This window comes from Rattus norvegicus, chromosome 5, assembly GCF_036323735.1.
Source record: "Rattus norvegicus strain BN/NHsdMcwi chromosome 5, GRCr8, whole genome shotgun sequence".
NCBI lineage: Eukaryota > Metazoa > Chordata > Mammalia > Rodentia > Muridae > Rattus > Rattus norvegicus.
Genome location: NC_086023.1, coordinates 132,544,006 through 132,565,179, shown reverse-complemented (window position 1 = coordinate 132,565,179; position 21,174 = coordinate 132,544,006). Strand labels below are relative to the sequence as shown.

Genomic DNA, 21,174 nt, shown 5'->3' with positions numbered 1-21,174 from the left:
TGGTATATATATATATATATATATATATATATATATATATATATATATATATATATATATCCACCATAACTAGATAAGATTGATGAAGCTAAAAACTGTATGCTTAAAGGGATCACATCTAGATCTCTCCTGAAAGACACAATCAGAGCATGTCAAATACAGAGGTGAAGGCTAGCAGCAAACCACTGAACTGAGAACAGGAACCTCTTTGGGGGTATTAGAGGAAGGATTGAAAGAGCTGAAGCGGCTTGCAGCCCCATAAGAAGAACAATGCCAACCAACCAGAATTTCCAGTGAGTAAACCATTATTCATAGACTATACATGGATTGTCCCAGGGCTCCAACTGCATATGTAGCAGAGAATAGCTTTGTTGGGGCACCAGTGGAAGGGAAAGCTCTTGGTCCTGCCAAGGCTGGACCCCCAGTGCAAGGGAATGTCAGGGGGAAGTAAGGGATGCTGAATGGTGGAACACCATTATTGGGGAAGGGGAAGGGAAAGGGTGCTAATGGACAGGAAACCTGAAAAGGTGTATATACATTTACATTTGAAATGCAAATATAGAAACATATCCAATAAAAAAAAAACAAAGATATAATGCTCTAAAAAAAGAAAATAAATTAGGGAAACAATTCCATTCACAATAGCCATGAATAGCATAACATATTTTGGGGACACTCTAACCAAACAAGTGAAAGACCTTTAGTATAAGAACCTCCAGACCTTCATGAAAGAATTTGAAGATCTCAGAAAATGAAAAGATCTCCCATTCTCTTGGTTTGACAGAATTAGCATAGTAAATATGGCCTTTCAACTGAAGGCAATCTATGGATTCAATGCAATCCCCATCAAAATACCAACCCAATTCTTCAAAGACTTAAAAAGAGCAATTCTCAAATTCATGTGGAAAGGCAAAAATATCCAGAATAACGAAAACAATAAAAGAATGGCTGGTTAATCATCATTCCTGACTTCAACTCTACAACAGAGTACTAGTGATAAAACCTTCATAGTACTGGTATAGAGACAGGCAGCTGGATTAATGGCATAGAATTGGAGACCCAGAACTAAAACCACACAATTATGCACTTGATTTTTGCAAAGAAGCCAAAAATATACAATGGAATAAAGAAAGCATCTTGAATAAATGGTGCTGGTCTAACTGGATGTTTGTATGTAGAAAAATATAATAGAACCATACTTGTCACCATGAACAAATTTCAAATCCAAGAGGATCAAGGACCTGAACATAAAATCAGATACACTGAATCTAATAGAAGAAAAAGTGGGAAAGAGCCTTGAACTCATTGGCCCAGGCAGAATTTTCCTAAACAGAACTCCAATGTCTCATGTTCTAAGATCAAGAATTGATAAACAGGACCTCATGAAACTGGAAATCTTATGTAAGGCAAAGGACACAGTCAATAAGGCAAATAAGCATCCTACAGATTGGGAAAAAACCTTCATTAACACCACATTTAATAGATGGATAATATCGAAAATATATAAAAAATTGAAGAAGCTTACCACTACAAAACCAAACAACCCAATCAAAAATGTGGTATAGAACTAAACTGAGAATTCACAATAGGGAATTCCCGAATAGCTGAGAAGCACCTAAAGAAATGTTCAAAGTCCTTTGTAATCAGAGAAATGCAAATCAAAAAGACCCTGGGATTTCACCTTACACCTGTCAAAATGGCAAAGATCAAAACCTCAGGTGACAACACATGTTGGATAGGATGTGAAGAAAGAGGACAACTCCATTGCTGGTGGGATGGTAAACTGGTACAAACACTCTGGAAATCAATTTGGAGATTCCTCAGAAAATTAAAAACAATACAACTCTTGGGAATATATCCAAAAGATGCCCCACCAAGTCACAGGGATACATATTCCACTATGTTTATAGAGGCCTTATTTGTGGTAGCCAGAAGCTGGAAACAAGCCAGATGTCTCACGAGAGAATGGATACAGAAAATGTGGTTCATTTACACAATGGAATACTACTCAGCTATTAAGAATGAGGGCATTCTGAGTTTTGCAGACAAATGGATGGAACTAGAAAATGTCATCCTGAGTTAGGTAACTCAGTCCCAAAAGGACATGAATGGTATGTTCTCAATAATAAGAAATATTAGCCAAAAAAAAATACAGAATACCCAAAATACCCCAAGATACAGTCCACAAAACACAAAAAGGTCAACAAGTTGAATTGCCCAAGTGAAGACAACTCATTTCCACTTGTGAGGGAGAAGAAAGCAACCACAAAGGAAGAGGGAGGAAGGACAGGGAAGAGAAAAGGGATAGGTGTAGGGGGGAGGGGAACATGATGTGGTATTGGTTGGGTGAAAAGGATTGAAGCACTGAGGGCCAGCAGAAAGAATGGAAACAGGTGACCTTGGGAGGAAGGAGGTTGGGAAGACCTTCTAGAATATACCAGAGACTTGTGAGAGACTCTCAGGATTCAAAGAGGGGAGGGGTGACCCTAGATGAAAGGTCCTAAAGAGGGGAGAGGGAAATTATTGTATCCACCTCCAGCAGAAAGACAGGGCGTCAAGTAAAGGATGAGATTGTTCTCCCACAGCCAAAGCCATGACCCAAAATTCTTCCTATTTGAACAAACCTGCAGGGCCAAAAATGGAGAAGAGCCTGAGGGGAAAAAGGTTCAGTGACAGGTCCAAAGTGGGATCCAACTCAAGGGGAGGCTCCAAGCCCTCACACTATTACTGAGGCTATGGAGCACTTACAAAAATTGATCTATCATGACTGCCCTCCTAAAGACACAATAAGCAACTGAAAGAGTCAGATGCAGATATGTGAACCCAACCAATGTAGAGAAGCTGCTGACCCCTCTGTTTGAATTAGGGAAAAGCTGAAGGAAGCTAAGGAGAAGGGCAACCTTGTAGGAAGAACAGCAGTCTCAATTAACCTGGACCCTTGTGATCTCTTAGACACTGGATCACCAACCAGGTTGCAGACAACAGCTGAAATGAGGCCTCTAACACATATAGAGCAGAGGACTACTGGGTCTGGGTGCAGTCAGACAAGATGAACCTAATCCACAAGAGACTGGACACCTCAGAAGTTTAATTATCTGGTAAGATGGTTGGGGTGGCAATATCCTTGTGAAGACATTGGGGGCTGCAGGGATTGGGAGGAAGTATGGGATATGGAACCCTTGGAGGATGGACCTGGAGAAGAATAAAATCTGGAGTGTAAAAAGAAAGAAAGAAAGAAGGAAGGAAGGATGAAAGGAAGGAGAGGAGGAAGAAAGAAAGAGGGAGAAAGGGAAAGAGAGAAAGAAAGAAAGAAAGAAAGAAAGAAAGAAAGAAAGAAAGAAAGAGGGAGGGGAAGAGAGAAAGAAAGAAGAAAGGAAGGAAGAAAGAAAGAGTGAGGGAGGGAAAGAGGGAAAGAAAGAAAGAAGAAAGGAAGAAAGAAAGAAAGAAGAAGGAAAAAAAGAAAGAAAGAAAGAGTGAGGGAGGGAAAGAGAGAAAGAAAGAGAAAGAGAGGAAGGAAAGAATGAAGGAAGGAAGGGAGGGAGGGAGGAAGAAAGAAAGAAAAAAAGAAAGAAAGAAAGAAGGAAAGAAAGAAAGAAAGAAAGAAGGAAAGAAAGAAAGAAAGAAGATATCAAAGGCTATGCCTTGGAATCTTCAATATCAATATACCAGTTAGTTTTGTTGACTAAAGACTAACTATAATCATTAGGGAAGAAGAAACCCTTATTGAGTAGTTGCTTTCATATAGGCTTGTGCCCATTTCTTGATTAATGATGAATGTGGTAGGCACAACCCAACAGGGGTGGCTGGGGCCATCTTTGGTCAGAAGTTAATGAGTTATTTAAGAGACATAGCTGTTTTCATCTTTCTCCACATGCTTGAAAGCATCTGCTATCACCTGAGATTTTGATCTTAGTCATTCTGATGGGTGTGAGATAGGATCTCAGGATTGTTTTGATTTTCATTTCTCTGATGACTAAAGATATTGAACATTTCTTTAGGTACATTGTGGCCATTCCATAATCCTCAGTTGAGAATTCATTGTTTAGCTTCATCTCTCATTTTTAATAGGATTATTTGATTCTCTGGAGTCTGACTTCTTCAGTTCTTTGCATATATTAGATGTTAGCCATTTATGAGATCTAGGATTGGAAAAGATATTTTTCTAATCTGTTGGTTGCTGTTTTGTTCTATTGACAGTGTCTTTTGTTGCTGGGATTGCAAAGTGGTACAACCACTCTGGAAGTCAGTCTGAAGGTTCCTAAGAAAATTGGACATAGTACTACCTGAGAACCCAGTTATACCACTCCTGGACATATACCCAAATGATGCTCCAACATAAAACAAAGACACATGCTCCACTATGGTCATAGCAGCCTTATTTATAACAGCCAGAAGCTTGAAAGGACCCAGATGTCTTTCAATAGAGGAATGGATATAGAAAATATGGTACATTTATACAATGGAGTACTAATCAGCTATTATAAACAATGACTTCCTCTAATTGGTAGGCAAATGGATGGAACAAGAAAATATTACCAATAAGTGGATATTTGCCAAAATGCTCAGAATAACCAAGAAACAATTCACAAACCCATGAAGCTCAAGAAGAAGGAAGACCAAAGTGTGGATGCTTCAGCCCTTCTTAGAAGGGGGAACAGAATATTCACAGGAGGAAATACAGGGAAATAGTGTAGAGCAGAGACTGAAGGAAAACCCATCCAGAGAATTCCGTACCTGGCAATCCATCCCATATATAGTTGTCAAACCCAGACACCATTGTAGATGCAAGAAGTGCATGCTGACAGGAACCTAATATACCTGTTTCCTGAAAGGCTCTTACCTGAGCCTGACAAATACAGAGGTGTATATGTGCAGCCAACCATTGGACTGAGCATGGAGTTCTCAATGGAGGAGTTAGAAAGAGGACTTAAGGAGCTTAGGGGGTTTACAACCCATACGAAGAACAACAATGTCATCCAACTAGACCACCCCAGAGCTCCCAGGGACTAAACCACAAACAAAAGAGTGCACATGGGTGGGGGAGACCTATGGCTCCAGCCACTTATGCAGCAGAAGATGGCCTTGTTGGACATCAAATGAGAGGCAAGGTTCTTGTCCTCTATCGGATATAGGATTGGTAAAGATCTTTTCCTAATCTGTTGGTTGCTGTTTTGTCCTATTGACAGTATCCTTTGTTGCTGGGACTGCAAGTGGTACAACCACTCTGGGAAAAAGTCTGGAGGTTCCTGAGAAAATTGGACATAGCACTACATGAGATTCCAGCTATACCACTCCTGGGCATATACCCAAATGATGGTATAGGCAAGACTTGGTGTTCCATTGTTTAGAAATGCCAGGTCAGGGAAGTGGGAGTGAATCAGAGAGGTTGGTGGAGGAAAACCCTCATAGAAGCAATGGGAGGGGTATAGAAGGTTTCTGGAGGAGGGGAAACCAGCAAAGGGGGAATATTTGAAATGTAAATAAGGAAAATATCAAGTAAAAGAAAAGAAAAGGAAAAAAGAAAAGAAACCAAACTGTGAAAGTAAATCCAGTGACAGAAAGTCAGGGAGCAGTGTTCCTCCGTGGTTCCAATTTCAGTTCTTCCTCAAATTCCTACTTTAAATCCCTGTTCTGACTTTCCTTGGTAATGAATTATAATGTGGCCTTATAATACAAAGAGACTTCTTCCGACCCCAACTTAATTATGATCATAATGCTTTATCATTGTGACAGAAATGGAAACTATAATTATCAGTAATGTAGTGATAAAAGAAATACATCAAAAAAGTAAGAGTTGCCACACTGATAAATAAGGCCAACAGAAAAATAAATCTTTAGAAACCAAGTGAAGGAGAAATCCTGTAATAAGTTCATGTGACAATGGTAGTTACTAAATTTAAAAGACACATTTTACCTGGTAGGACAATACTTATACTTTCTTCTTGGTGAGTTAGAAGGTTTTGAAGGTAGCAGGTGACATTCCAGGTGGAACTGACTTTAATCAAAAGGTTCATTGTCATGTTGAACAATTTGTTTTCATCCTGTGAATGGGATTCTGATGTGGCTGGAATGAAATTCCCTTTGCTGTCTCTCCATTCCATGTGAGGCTTTGGGAACCAACCTCTTGAGTGACATTCCAACATCACACCTTCGGTATTATGGGGATGCATAAGAATCCGTATGTCTGAGCTTGTGGCTGGTTGAAAACACAACAGGTAAATACTACTGTTAGATAGAACCAAAGAGAACATGATAGAACAACAAAAGCTCTTTTTTAAAATTGATTGTCTTTTATTTACATTTCAAATGTTATCCCCTTTCCCAGTTTCCCATCCATAAATACCAGATCCAATCTCCCCTCCCCCTTCTTGTGTGAGGGTGTTCCCCAACCAACCACCCAATCCTTCCCACCTTCTACCCTGACATTTTCCTACTCTGGTAGGGGGGTCAAGACTTGGTAGGACCAAGGGCTACTCTTCCATCTGGTGACCAAAAAGGTCATCCACTGCTACATATGCAGCTGGAGCTGTACGTTTGTCCATGTGTACTCTTTAGATCGTGGTTTAGTCCCTGGGATCTCTGGTTGGTTGGGATTGTTGTTCTTATGGGGTTTCAAACTCCTTTAGCTCCTTTAATCCTTTCTCTAACTCCTCCAATGGGGACCGCATTTTCAGTTCAATGGTCGGCTACAAGCATTGGCCTCTGTATTTGTCATATTCTGGCAGAGCCTTTCAGGAAACAGCTATATCAGGTTCCTGTCAGCATGCATTTCTTGGCATCAGCAATATTGTCTGAGTTTCGTGACTGTATGTATATGGGCTGGATCCTCAGGTAGCACAGGAGCTGAATGGACATTCCTTTAGTCTCTGCTCCAAACGTTGTCTCCATATCTCATCCTATGAATATTTTTGTTCCTCCTTCTAAGCAGGACTCAAGCATCCACATCTTAGTAATCCTTTTTTTGAACCTCATGTGGTCTGTGGATTGTATCTTGGGTAATCAGAGCTTTTGGTCTAATATCTACTGATCAGTGAGTGAATGACATGTTTGTTTGTTTTTTTGTTTGTTTTTTTTTTTTTTGTGATTGGTGTACCTCACTCAGGATGATATTTTCTAGTTCCATCCATTTGCCTACCAATAGAGGAAGTCATTGTTTTTAATAGGTGAGTAGTACTCCATTGTGTAAATGTACCACATTTTCTATATCCATTCCTCTGCTGAAGGACATCTGGGTTCTTTCCAGCTTCTGGCTGTTATAAATAAAGCTACTATGACCATAGTGGAGCATGTGTCCTTGTTATATGTTGGAGCATTTTTTTGGGGTATATGCCCAGGAGTGGTATATCTGGGTCCTCAGGTAGTACTATGTCCAATTTTCTGAGGAACCTCCAGACTGATTTCCAGAGTGGTTGTACCAGCTTGCAATCCAACCTAAAATGGAGGAGTGTTCCTTTTTGTCCACAGCATCGCCAGCATCTGTTGTCACCCGAATTTTTTATCTTAGCCATTCTGGCTGGTGTGAGATAGAATCTCAGACTTCTTTTGATTTGCTTTTCCCTGATGACATAGGACACTAAACATTTCTGTATGTACTTATTAGCCATTTGATATTCCTCAGCTGAGAATTCTTTGTGTAGCTCTGTACCCCATTTTTATAGGGTTACTTGATTCTATGGGGTCTATCTTTTTGAGTTCTTTGTATATATTATATATTAACCCTCTATCAGATATAGGATTGATAAAGATCCTTTTCCAATCTGTTGGTTGCCATTTTGTCCTTTGCCTTACAGAAGCTTTGCAATTTTATGAGGTCCCATTTGTTGATTCATGAACTTAGAGCATTAATCCGTTGTTGTTCTGTTCAGGAAATTTTTCCCAGTAATCATGTGTTCAAGGCTCTTCCCCACTTTTTATTCTATTAGGCTAAGTGTATCTCGTTTTATGTTAAGGCCATTGATCCACTTTACTTGAGCCTTGTACAGGGTTATAAGAAAGGACTGATTTGCATTTGTGTACATGCTGACTTCCAGTTCAACCATCACCACTTGTTGATACTGCTAGCTTTCTTCCTCTGAATGGTTTTAGCTCCTTTGTCAAAGATCAAGTTTCTGTAGGTAGCCAGTTTCATTTCTAGGTCTTTAATTCTATTCCATTGATCTACCTGCCTGTTTCTGTACCAACACCATAGAGTTTTATCATTATTGCTCTGTAATAGAGTTTGAGGTCAGGGATGGTGATTCTTCCAGAAGTTCTTTTATTGTTAAGGATAGTTTTTCCTATCCTTGCTTTTTTGTTGTTCCCAATAAATTTGTACAAGCCCTTTGCATGTTTAATCTCAGTTTCAAAAGATATATTAATAGTCAGAAGATTATAGGAATAACCGAAAACTTCTCATGGGAGGAAATAAAGGGACAAAGAGTTAAGCAGGGACTGAAGGAAAGGCAATCCAGAGACTGGCCCACATGGAGATCCATTGCATAGGCAACTACCAAACCCAGTCACTATTGCTGATGCCAAGAATTACTTGCTGATATGTATGCTTCCTGAGAGGCTTTGACAGCCTAACTGATAAGGATAAGAATGGTTGCAGTTAACCATCAGGCTGGGCATGTCAAATCCAATGGAGAATTAAAGAAAGGACTGAAGGAGCTGAAGCGTTTTGCAATCCCATAGGAAGAACAGCATTATCAGAGAATCAAAATGCCCAGAACCTTTGAGGAATAAACCACCAACCAAAGAGTACACATTGAGGGACCCATAGCTCCAGCCGCATATGTAGCAGAAGATAGCATTGTCTAGCAGCAACAGAAGAAGTCCTGTGTCCTGTGAAGACATGTTTCCCCAGGGTAGGGGAATTCCAGGGTGTTGAGGTGGGAATGAATGAGTGAGAGTAAGAGCATTTTAATAGAAGTACAGGGAGGGAGGAAAGAGGGATGGGAGTAGAGGGGAAAGGGGATAACATTTGAAATGTAAATACATAAAATAGCCAGTAAAACAAGAGGCAAAAAATAATTACAGGGCTCTGGTTACCATAAGAAGCCCATGAAAATCGCAAGATCTTGATGGAATGGACATAATATGCAATCAACAACATGTCAAAATTAAGTCAGTGAGCTAAGAAGTGTGACTTGTTGATAAATTTATTTAAAATATTTTTGGTATTTTCTGAGTAATAGAAATGTGACTTGGTCTTTAAATTATGATAGACAGAAATATTTAAACCTCATAGAAATTATAATATAATGTTTTTGTTTTAGCATTGTCGCTACTTACCTTGGAGCTTCTATAAACAGATTATAAAAATGAATTCCATTTTAAACACTATGGAGTAAGTTAAAACTATGTATATTTTAATTGTAGGTAATTTTATAAAATGTGTTTCATACAAGAGAGGTAATATATTAATACTATGAAAAGTACATACTTATTTGGAAAAAACAAACATGTTTTTAAATCTTTCAGGATAATCTCTGAGACATGAATCTTATATAATATATTGGCAAAAAGAATTTATACCTAATCTGTTTAGCTAAATGTCTCTGGAATAAAAACTTATTTATATCTGGCTTAACATAGTAGCTCTTTGCTACATATGACAAATAAAATGAAAATGGGCTACATGGTATCCCTTGGTTTTAAACTACAGAGTTCAGTGTTACATGGCAGCCAATAAACATTAATCATCTGGGTCTAGAATCCAATATATATGTGCATTCATGTATGGATTTCTTTAGTTTCCTTTAAACCCTCTACCTTTCCGCCACTTCTTTTTTCTTAGAACATTTCAAAGCAAATAAAGAAATATAAATTACATATAGTTAACTATATATCACATATAGCATTATTTCTGAGAAAAATGAAAATTTCCATTAAAACTTTTAAGACTTAGGGTAATTAATTATACAATGAGTAGTCAGTGTATTGATTTTGGACAGAAATGAACAAAAACCATTTCAATAAGAATATTTTTCTCCATAGCTCACTGCTCCTAAATCCTGTGGGAGCGAGAGCTAATCACCCAGAAGTGTGGGCAATCCTGGGACTGCAGGTCAGGAGAAACAGCCACTTCTCCCCACCTTTGCCCACATTGCTGGCCCAAGAGAAAACTACATAGTGCCACTGGACACAGGAATATAAGAGCAGTCAAGCTGCAGGAGCCCTGCGAACCAGACTGCACCTGGATATGAACTGAATAGGTCAAACAGCTCCATGCACCCAAATTCTGTGTGTTTGTGTGTGTGTGTGTGTGTGTGTGTGTGTGTGTGTGTGTGTGTGTAAGCTAGACCTTCAGAGGGGCACAGACTCCTGGGAAACCAGAGGCGACTACTCTCTGCCCATATTTGTGACTCTAGAAGAAAATGCCTTGTGCCATGTGGGCCCCCCTGAGCACGGGGATCTAGGAGCAGCAGGAGCAGGGCCTTTCTGGTTGCTGCCCTCACAAAGAGCTGAAAGCTAGGCCTGAGGAGCAACTTCGTGTCCAAGTGACCTGCCTGGTGAACTCAGGACACACAAAGGCAGAATTCCTCTGGGTCTGGGCACTTCCGGTTTCTAGCTGGTGCCTGAACCTCACTGTTCCCAGTCCACAGCTCCCTGCTCTCAACACTGTGGGAGAGAGAGCTGATCACCCAGAAGTGTGGGTAATCCTGAGACTGTAGGGCAGGAGAGAGAGCCACTTTTGCCCATCTTTGCCCACATCACTGGCCCAAGAGGAAACTGCATAGTATCTTCTGGACAAAGGAATATAGAAGCAGTCAAGATACAGGAGCCCTGTGGTCCAGACTGCTCCTGAATATGAATTGAACTGGTCAAAGAGCACCCTTCACCCAAATCCCCTGGGGTGAGAGCTAGACCTTCAGAGGGGCAGACACTCCTGGGAAACCAGAGGAGACTACTCTCTGCCCACATTCCCGACTCAAGAGGAAAATGCCTTGTGCCATCTGTTCCCCCCCACACACACACAAACATGGACCTAGGAGAAGTAGGGGCTGGACCCTTCTGGTTCCCGCCCACAGGGAGAGCTGAAAGTCAGTGAACAGGAACAACTACAGGCCTGAGAGCAGAACACTCTGTTCCTATAACTAGGTGGAAGAAAACAGGAAAAACAGGTCTACAGCAGTCCTGACACACAAACCTACAAGCCACAGTCAAGAACACAGTCAAGCCACAGTCAGAAACAGTAAGACAAGCTAACAGCAGAGACAACCTTATGGTGAGAGGCAAGCACAGGAAAACAAGCAACAGAAACCAAGACTATTTGGCATCATCAGAGCCCAATTCTCCATCAAAGGAAACACTGGATATCCAAACACACCAGAGAAGCAAGATCTAGATTTAAAATCACATATTATCTTGATGATGGAGGACTTTAGGAATGTCATAAATAACTCCCTTAAGGAAATACAGGACAACACAAGTAAACAACTAGAAACCCTTAAAGAGGAAACATAAAAAATTCCTTAATAAAACTACTGAATATTGAAACAAATATACTCAATAACATCTTGGAAACTGAATCTAAGAACACACCAAAACAATCTTTCATCATGATCAAGTAGGTTTCATCCAAGGTATGCAGGGATGGTTTAATATGTGGAAAACCATAAACACAATCCACTATATAAACAAACTGAATGATAAAAACCACATCATCATTTCATTAGATGCCGAGAAAGCATTTGAAAAAATTCAGCAGCCCTTCATGATAAATGTCCTGGAAAGAAAAGGAATTCAAGGACTATACCTAAAGATAGTAAAAGCCATATACAGCAAACCAGTAGCTAATATTAAACTAAATGGAGAGAAACTTCAAGCAATCCCACTAAAATCAGGGACAAGAAGAGGCTGCCCGGTTGGGGATTTAGCTCACTGGTAGAGCGCTTGCCTAGCAAGCGCAAGGTCCTGGGTTCAATCCCCAGCTCCGAAAAAAAAAAAAAAAGAAAAAGAAAAAAAGAAGAGGCTGCCCACTCTCCCTTCTTATTCAATATAGTACTCAAAATCCTAGCCAGAGCAATCAGATAGAAAAGGAGTTCAAAGGGATACATATTGGAAAGGAAGAAGTCAAAATATAACTATATGCAGATGACATGATAGTATATTTAAGTGATCCCAAAAGTTCCACCAAAGAACTACTAAACCTGATAAATACCTTCAGAAAAGCTGCTGGGTATAAAATTAACTCAAATAAATCAGTAGCCTTCCTCTACACAAAAGAGAAACACTACGAGAAAGAAAGTAAGGAAACGACACCCTTCATAATAGTCCCAAATAATATAAAATACCTTGGTGTGCCTTTAACCAAGCAAGTGAAAGATCTATATGATAAGAAATTCAAGCCTCTGAAGAAAGAAATTGAAGAAGATCTCAGAAGATGGAAAGATCTTCCATGCTCATGGATTGGCAGGATTATTACAGTAAAAATGGCCATTTTACCAAAAGCGATCTACAGATTTAATGCATTCCCCATCACAATTCCAATCCAATTGTTCATAGAGTTGGATTGAAAAATTTGTAAATTCATCTGGGATAACAAAAAAAAAACCAGGATAGCTAAAACTATCCTCAAGAATAAAAGGACTTCCAGGGAAATCACCATCCCTGAACTCAAGCAGTATTACAGAGCAATAGTGATAAAAACTGTGTGGTATTGGTACAGAGAGAGGCAGATAGATCAGGGGAATAGAATTGAAGACCCAGAAATGAACCCACACACCTATAGTCACTTGATTTTTAACAAAGGAGCCAAAACCATCAAATGGAAAAAAGATAGCATTTTCAGCAAATGGTGCTGGTTCAACTGGAGGTCAACATGTAGAAGAATACAGATCGATCCATGCTTATCACCCTGTACAAAGTTTAAGTCCAAGTGGATCAAGGACCTCCACATCAAACCAAATACACTCGAACTAACAGAAGAAAAAGTGGGGAAGCAACTTGAACACGTGGGCACTGGAGAAATTTTCCTGAACAAAACACCAATGGCTAATGCTCTAAAATCAAATGGGATCTCATATAACTGCAAAACTTCTGTAAGGCAAAGGACACTGTTGTTAGGACAAAATGGCAACCAACAGATTGGGAAAAGATCTTTACCAATCCTACAACTGATAGAGGGTTTATATCCAAAATATATAAAGAACTCAAGAAGTTAGACTGCAGGGAGACAAAAAACCCTAATTAAAATGTGGTGCAGAATTAAAGGAAGAATTCACAGCTGAGGAATATCGAATGGCTGAGAAGCACCTAAAGAAATGTCCAACATCTTTAGTCATAAGGGAAATGCAAATCAAAACAACCCTTAGATTTCACCTCACACCAGTGAGAATGGTTAAGACCAAAAACTCAGGTGACAGCAAATGCTGGCGAGGATGCAGAGAAAGAGGAACACTCCTCCATTGTTGGTGGGATTGCAAACTGGTACAACCATTCTGGAAATCAGTCTGGAGGTTACTCAGAAAATTGGACATTGTACTACCTGAGGACCCAGTTATATGTCTCTTGGGCATATACCCAAAAGATGCCCCAACATGTAACAAAGACACATGCTCCACTATGTTCATAGCAGCCTTATTATAGCCAGATGCTGGAAAGAATCCAGATACCCTTCAATAGAGGAATGGATACAGAAAATATGGTTTATCTACACTATGGAATAGTACTCAGTATCAAAAACAATGACTTTATGAAATTCATAGGCAAATGGATGGAACTAGTAAATATCATCCTGAGTGAGGTAACCCAACCACAGAAAAACACACATGGTATGCACTCATTGATAAGTGAATATTAGCCCAAATGCTCGAATTACCCAAGATGCACAGACCACTTGAAACTCAAGAAGTTTGACCAAAATGTGGATGCTTCATTCATTCTTTAAAAGGGGAACAATAATTCCTATAGGAAGGAATAGGGGTGCAAAGTTTAGAACAGGGTCTGAAGGAACTGCCATTCAGAACCTGCCCCACATGTTACCCATACATATACAGTCACCAAACTAGATAACATGGATGAAGCTAAGAAGTGCAGGCCAACAGGAACCGGATGTAGATCTCTCCTGAGAGACACAGCCAGAATATAGCAAATACATAGGTGAATGCCAGCAGCAAATCACTGAATTGAGAAAGGGACCAACGTTGGAGGAGTCAGAGTAAGGACTGAAAGAGCTGAAGGGGCTCGAGACCCCACATGATCAATACCAATCAACGAGAGATTCTAGGGCCCAAGCTACTACCCAAAGACTATACATGGACTGACCCTGGGCTCCAAATTCATAGGTAGCAATGAATCAATGAATAGCCTAATAGGGGCACCAGTGGAAGGGGAAGCCCTTGGTATTGCCAAGGCTGGAACCCTAGTGAATGGGATTGTTAGGGTGAGGTCATTAATGGGGGGTGTATGGGGAGGGGAACATCTATATAGAAAGGGAGGGGGAGAGATTAGGGGAATGGTGGCCTGGTACCGGGAAAAGGAATAACATTTGAAATGTAAATAAAAAATACCCAATTTAATAAAATGGAAAAATGAATATTCTTCTAAATTTAATGAAATTTTTTATGTAATTCATTCTCATAATATTCCACTCATCACCTCTGCCATATTTTCCTACCTCTCTACATACCCAAATTTTAAGTGAGAAGCATAGTTTTAAAGTTCAGTTTATCTGGAAAAATACTAAAGCATTTTCACAAACTATATTATCACAAATATTTGCAAGGGTAGAGAAAAGATCCAAGAATATTTATAATATGTTGAAATCTAACAGTGCATTTAGATATAAGAAGAACATTTTTCATGATAAAACTAATTCCTGCACTGCAGTAATTTTCATTTTTGATCATTCATGACATTCAATTAAAAAATTAAATTCATAAAATCAGCTGGTTAATAAATCCATGTTATAAGAGTTAAACACTAAGAATTTTCCATCTGCTCAATACAGTCTTTGAATCATGAGTAGACACAGTTGCAGAGTAATCCATGCCTACCTGTGACCTTGACTTCTATAATATGCTCTTCATAGAACTTGTCATCCTTGAAGAAACAGTGGTAGTATCCACCATCATCAGCAGTCACTTTAAAGATCCTAAGAATTACTTTCCCTTTTCCAATATCATCTTTCAGGAGTTCAGTCCTTTCAACAAAGTTGTAAATAGTTTCTCCCAACAGGTCTTTACCATTCCTATACAGGTATACCAGCTCTGAATAGCGATTCCGGAACCAACGGATTTCCATGTGCATTGCTTGTTGTGGTGGAGACAACTGACAACTCAGTTCTAGGTTTCCACCCAGTGGAGCCAAGACTGGACTCGGTAACCCATTCACAGTGAATTGTTCTGTAAAAAAATTACATTAATCAAAACACAAGAATGTGAGTTAATGTGGTCACACCTCTTGTTGAAGTCATTCTGTTGATCCCTCTTCTGTCTTCACTCTCTCTCAAACATTCACATATAGTTCACTTAAGAGCATATTTTTTAGGGGAAGAGGGGAATATGATCAGGTATTGGACGGAAGAAAAGTACTGAAGCTCTGAGGGTGAGCAAAAAGAATGGAAAAGGGCAACCTCAGTACATTGGAGGTGGGGGTACTTTGAGAATGCATCAGAGACCTGGGAGGTGAGAGACAGGTCTCAAAAGGAGGAACCTTGGATGAAGTGCCCTACAGTGTGCAGAGGGAACTTGTAGAGTCCACATCAAATAGAAAGACAGGGACTCAAGTGGAGGAATGGGGCTGCCATCTCACAGTCAGAAACTCTGAATCAGGGGCTGGAGAGGTGGCTCAGAGGTCAGGAGCACTGATTGTTCTTACTGAGGTCGGAGTTCAATTTCCAGCAACTACATGGTGGCTCACACCCATCTGTAATGGGATCCTATACCCTCTTCCGGCATGTCTGAAGACAGCTACAGTGTACTCATATAAATAAAAAAACTCTAACCCAGAATTGTTCCTGTCTGAAAGAACTGAAGAGCCTTAGGAAAAGGAAGTCCAGCGACAGGCTGAAATTGAGATCCAGCTCAAGGGTAGGGCCCAAATCATAACACTATTACTGATGCTATGGTCTGCTAACAAAAGGGGCCTATCATAACTACCCTCTGAAAGACTAAACCAGATGCAGATATTTATACCCAACCAATGGACAGAAGCTGCTGACTGTGGTTAAATTAGGGAAAAGCTAGAAGAAGCTGAGATGGAGGGCCACCGTATAAGACCAACAGTCTCAAGTAACCTGGACCCCCAAGATCTCTCAGCACTGAGTCACCAACAAAGCAGCATACACCAGCTGAAATGAGCCCCCCAAAACATATACAGCAGAGGGTTACTGGGCCTGGACTCAGTGAGAGAAGATGCACCCTGTAGAGACTTGGAGCCCCAGGGACTGGTGAGGTCTGGTGGAGAAGGGATGGGTACATTCTCTTGGAGATGGGAGAGAGGAGTTGTGGGATGTGGAACAGACAGAGGGTAGACCAGGAGGGAGATGATGTCTGGACTGTAAAAAAATGATTAAGGAATATATTTTAAAAATAAATAGGGGTTGGGGATTTAGCTCAGTGGTAGAGCGCTTGCCTAGCAAACGCAAGGCCCTGGGTTCGATCTCCAGCTCCGGAAAAAAAAAGAAAAAAAATAAATAAATACAATTAAAAATTTAATGCATAAAATGTATCTACTGAAACTTTATCATTAGTTAAGAAAATCATGTTATAATAAAAAGGATCACACTGTTTATTCTCAATGTATTTTAGTTCAACAATTCAATAATTGGTCTGTACCTTATATTCTTGATATGGCCAAGTGTGTACATGTTCCTTTTTCAACTTGTTGACTTCATAGGTGTTATTTTTTTTACATTTATGATTAATTTATATGACCTGTACGGTGTTGGTGAAGATGGTTACTTGCACAAATGTATACAGTTTTTCCAAAGCAGCATGTACATTCAAAATGTAGCAAATTACTGAACAGTAAAATGGAGTCACTCAGGGCAATACTCAATTTGAAAGCTATTGTTTTATGTGAGTAAAATAAAGCAGGCCAGAGCCTAAATTCTACAGTAAATAGAGACAAAAAGTAGCTCAATATTGTGCCTTTAGAATATTTTAAATCAAAACAACAATAGTCTATCAACCGATTTTTAGAATATCTGAAATCCAAATGACTGACAACACAAAATATTGGCATAAGATGAAAACAAGACAACTGTTATTAATAGCTGGTTGCAAAGCAAAATGATACAGAACTATAGAAGACAGATTGGCACTTTTTAACAGTGCTAGATTGAGCTTACTATAATTTTCCTCAGAGTCATGATTTAAGATGTAGTATAAATGAACTGAAAATTATGTGTATATTAAAATCTGTATACAAATGATAATAAAATTTTTATTCACAGTTGCTAAAAGTTGGGAGCAAACAAACTGTCCTTCCATAGGTAATTTAAAACATAACTTTTATATTCATATACTGAAATATTAATTAGTAAACAAACTTGTGCAATAAGAATACAAATATTAGGGCAATAACTAATCAATTTTGATGGAACTTAAGCCCTATTTCATGAGACCAAAACCATACCCCACATCCCTGAAGTCGCTATGAAATTGAGATAAGATATGTTATGGACCTAGGGAAAACCCCTAACACTAATAATTTCCTAGAGGACCAAAGTAATAAAATGACTCCTAATAACATTTTGCTATAGTTTTACATCAGTCTTTAGCTAATTCCTTGTCACAGAAGTTTCTTCTTTCAGTAGTTGGAAATTAACAGAGAGACACACAACATATGCGAAGAGTGAGACACTTTGGTGTGGAAAGAATCACTTTTGTACTGTATGGGTATGTTAACCTGTCAAGAGTATCTGATTGTCCTATAGCTGAGTTAGGAAATAGGAGGAGTGAATTCTGGTAGAATATTTCTAGATTCTAGGATATGGTCAGGCACTGGAGGATTCGTCCAGGAACATGAAAGAGGACAGAAGCCTGGGAAAAGAGCAAAGGTAAGCAGCATGGCAGAATTTAGATTAGAGTAACAGAAATATTTAGTTATGAAATAGTTGGATAACCAAGCAAATTTTATGCCCAAGGTTTTTGTAAATATATTTTGAGTTTAAGACTCATTGTTTCTGGGAACTTTGGTACAAGGTAAAATAAACATATTACAGGTAGAATCCCATGTGATAGGCATTTTATACACACTTACAGACTGAGGAGGCTCTGGTGAAAGGTGAGGAAAGGGGTTGGGGATTTAGCTCAGCAGTAGAACGCTTGCCTAGCGAGCGCAAGGCCCTGAGTTCAGTCCCCAGCTATCTGAAATGTATATTGTGAAAGCATAACTTAATTAATAGTTTTCATAATTGATTTATAATTTTTATTTATTGTATGTAGATTATTATTTTAAGCGAAATTCCTTTTATTGGATTAAATGGATGAATTGTGGAAAGAATCACTTATGTGCTGTTTGGATATGTCACATGCCAAAAGAATCTGATTGGCCTAGAGATGAGGCAGCTAATAGAAGGAGTGAGTTCCAGAAGGAAGACAGGATTTGTGGATAAACCAAGGCACAGGAGGATGTTTTCCAGAAGCAAGAAGGAGGGCAGAACCATTTGAGAAGTGCTGAGGTAAACAGAATGGCAGAACTTAAATTAAGGAAACTTGGATGTTTAGTTGTGAGATAGTTGGAGAACAAGTCAAAGTTCATGGCCATGTTTGTAAATATACTTTGAACTTCAGTATATTTCTTGGAGCTTAGAGCTGGAAGAAAACAATACACCTTCCTCAATTTGGATAACTCAGTGTTAAATGAAATGTCTTCAGCAAATAGTTGGCTGCCAAGAAACAATGTATTGTACTGATTCACCAATGAGCTCACAGAAACTGGGCAGTGCACAGGAAGCCTTATCAAATTTAAGCCAGGTATGACCACAAAACCAAGAGAGGGAAGCCATAGAAATTATGTCTCAGTCCTAACCAAAGCTATCTGCAATTGATATTAACTGGCAAAAGGAAAATAATTTTTCTCTAATGGGATCTCACTGGGTATATTAAGCACATTCTAGGGCAGACTTCAAGTACATGACAAGTTAGCCACCCAAAAATTAACTCAATCATATTTTGGAGTACTTTTTTGTTTTGTTTTCCTTTGTTATGTCATTATTTTTCCCTTACTTGTCCTTTGATTGTTTGTTTTGATTTTCACTTTTGTGTTTCTTTTTTCTGTTGTTTTGCTTTTGTTTCTTGTGTTTTGCTTTTGCTAGAGACTAAAAGAGAGAGATAGAATGATACCAAGAGAGAACCAGAGCAGCAAGTGTGCTAGAGAGAGAAAAAACAAGAGAGAGAGAGAGAGAGAGAGAGAGAGAGAGAGAGAGAGAGAGAGAGAGAGATTGGGGGAATTATAAAGTTGGGATCATGAGGAATGCCTCATAGAAATCAAAGGAGAAAATATGATAAAAATATATTGTATCAAATTTTGTTTTCAAAAAACTTTTTATAAATAAATGGCTAACATGGATGAGACCTAAATAAACATTTTAAGTAAAAAAGCAGTTTAAAATGGACAGGTCTTATATAATACTATGCTGCATTCTAGACAAAGCAGAGAAATAGATTCAGCACAAAAAGCTGTAATCTTTTCTCTTGGAATACTGAAAGAAGAATGGATGGATGTAACTTATGAAAGTATTAGGATGATAGGGTTTTCTTCTGTTTGTTTCTGTAATAGTAGATATATGGTATCTGCATAATATGTATCATGATTTTAGGGAATGATCATAGAGAAAAGATAAAAGTGCATGGTAAAATTATCTCATAAAATTCTTCTGCAAGTGAAGCATTTTAGTAGCTTAGAAAATAGTTCTGAATGATGAGGAAAGAAGACTGTCATTCAGAAGGACCAAGTAAATCCCAAAGTTAGAGAGAATGTTTGTATTGTGTGTGCACGCATGTGAGTGGTTTGTGTGATTGTGTGTGTGCATGTGAGTGGTTTCTTTGACTGTATGTCTGTGTGTGTGTGTGTGTGTGTGTGTGTGTGTGTGTGTGTGTGTATGAGAGGGAGAGGGAGAGGGAGAGGGAGAGGGAGAGGGAGAGGGAGAGGGAGAGAGAGAGAGAGAGAGAGAGAGAGAGAGAGAGAGAGAGAGAGAGAGCGCTTTCCAACCACAGAAGGTCTGAGAACTCTGAAAAGGATCAGGAGTTTCAGCTTTTTTTTACAATGACAGAGTTCATCTTGTCTTTTTCTTGCATGTTAGGAGCAGCCTAGAGTGCATATAAAGCAGGATGACACTGAGTTAATAAACACTAACCTATTTGTAATATATTGAAAACATTTAGCTACATAAAAGTGTGAATTTCAATCAGTGATATTATTTCCATAGTTTTTAAGGTGTAATAAATGTGCCAAATGAAGTCAAGATGGGAAAGTCTTTGATAGATAAAAGAAAAGTTTAGTTACGTGTGCATTCTATGAATGTTGTACATCGATTTTTAACAACCGGAAAGTGCTCCAAAATGCAAAGTTTACTAAAATTGAAAAAAATTGGAAAATACATTATTTTTTATCTTACATGCAGAGCATTTTGTTGCAACTATGTTTGTAGAGCATGTGTCTGCCTGGTGCCTTTAGAGGCCAGATAAGGGCATCATATCACCACAAAGTGGAGACAGAGATGGTTTGGATTTCTCATGTGCCAGTTGGGAATAAAACCCAAGTCCTCTGGGAGAACAGTGGATACTTTAACAGATTTACCAGCTATCCAGCACTAAGTTTAGTAAACTGTATAAGTTGTATTGCTATATTGTTGCTAGATGGAGGTAAGACCTTATAGTTAGAAATGTAAAACACTTTTGTTGGAAAAAAAATCAAACTTAAACTGACCTGGAAACTTTCTCCCAGATAGATAGCTTTCACAGAGATGGAATTTTCTATGTGAACAACGGGGGAGAAAAATTCTCAGTGGAATAACTCAACAATAGATTCCCCATGTTTCAACAGAGGATCAAGAAAGAGGTACCTATAGGTTGTACTAGTGACATGACAGTTTATGGGGGGTAAAGGTAACCAAATATTTTCTTATTGGATCTGAATCTTGTACCAAAGAATAGAGTACAATTCACAAAAAGAAAAAATAATAATATCGGAGGAAATCAATTAATCATTTAAAATTAAAGAGTAAGAAGCAATCCAAAA

General features: G+C 38.9%; 1 protein-coding gene across 1 annotated transcript in view; it reads right to left on the bottom strand.

Moving 5' to 3' along the window:
• The window catches only part of Skint4 (selection and upkeep of intraepithelial T cells 4), a 201,262-nt gene extending 185,378 nt beyond the window's left edge, over positions 1–15,884 (bottom strand). Inside the window, exons 1-3 of the mRNA XM_039111485.2 lie at positions 15,872–15,884; positions 14,982–15,329; positions 5,915–6,196 (exon numbers count right to left, since the gene is read on the bottom strand). Coding sequence (XP_038967413.1) covers positions 5,915–6,196; positions 14,982–15,329; positions 15,872–15,884 — 643 coding nt within the window. The remainder of the gene's footprint in view (positions 1–5,914; positions 6,197–14,981; positions 15,330–15,871) is intronic.
• Positions 15,885–21,174: the final 5,290 nt, after the last annotated feature.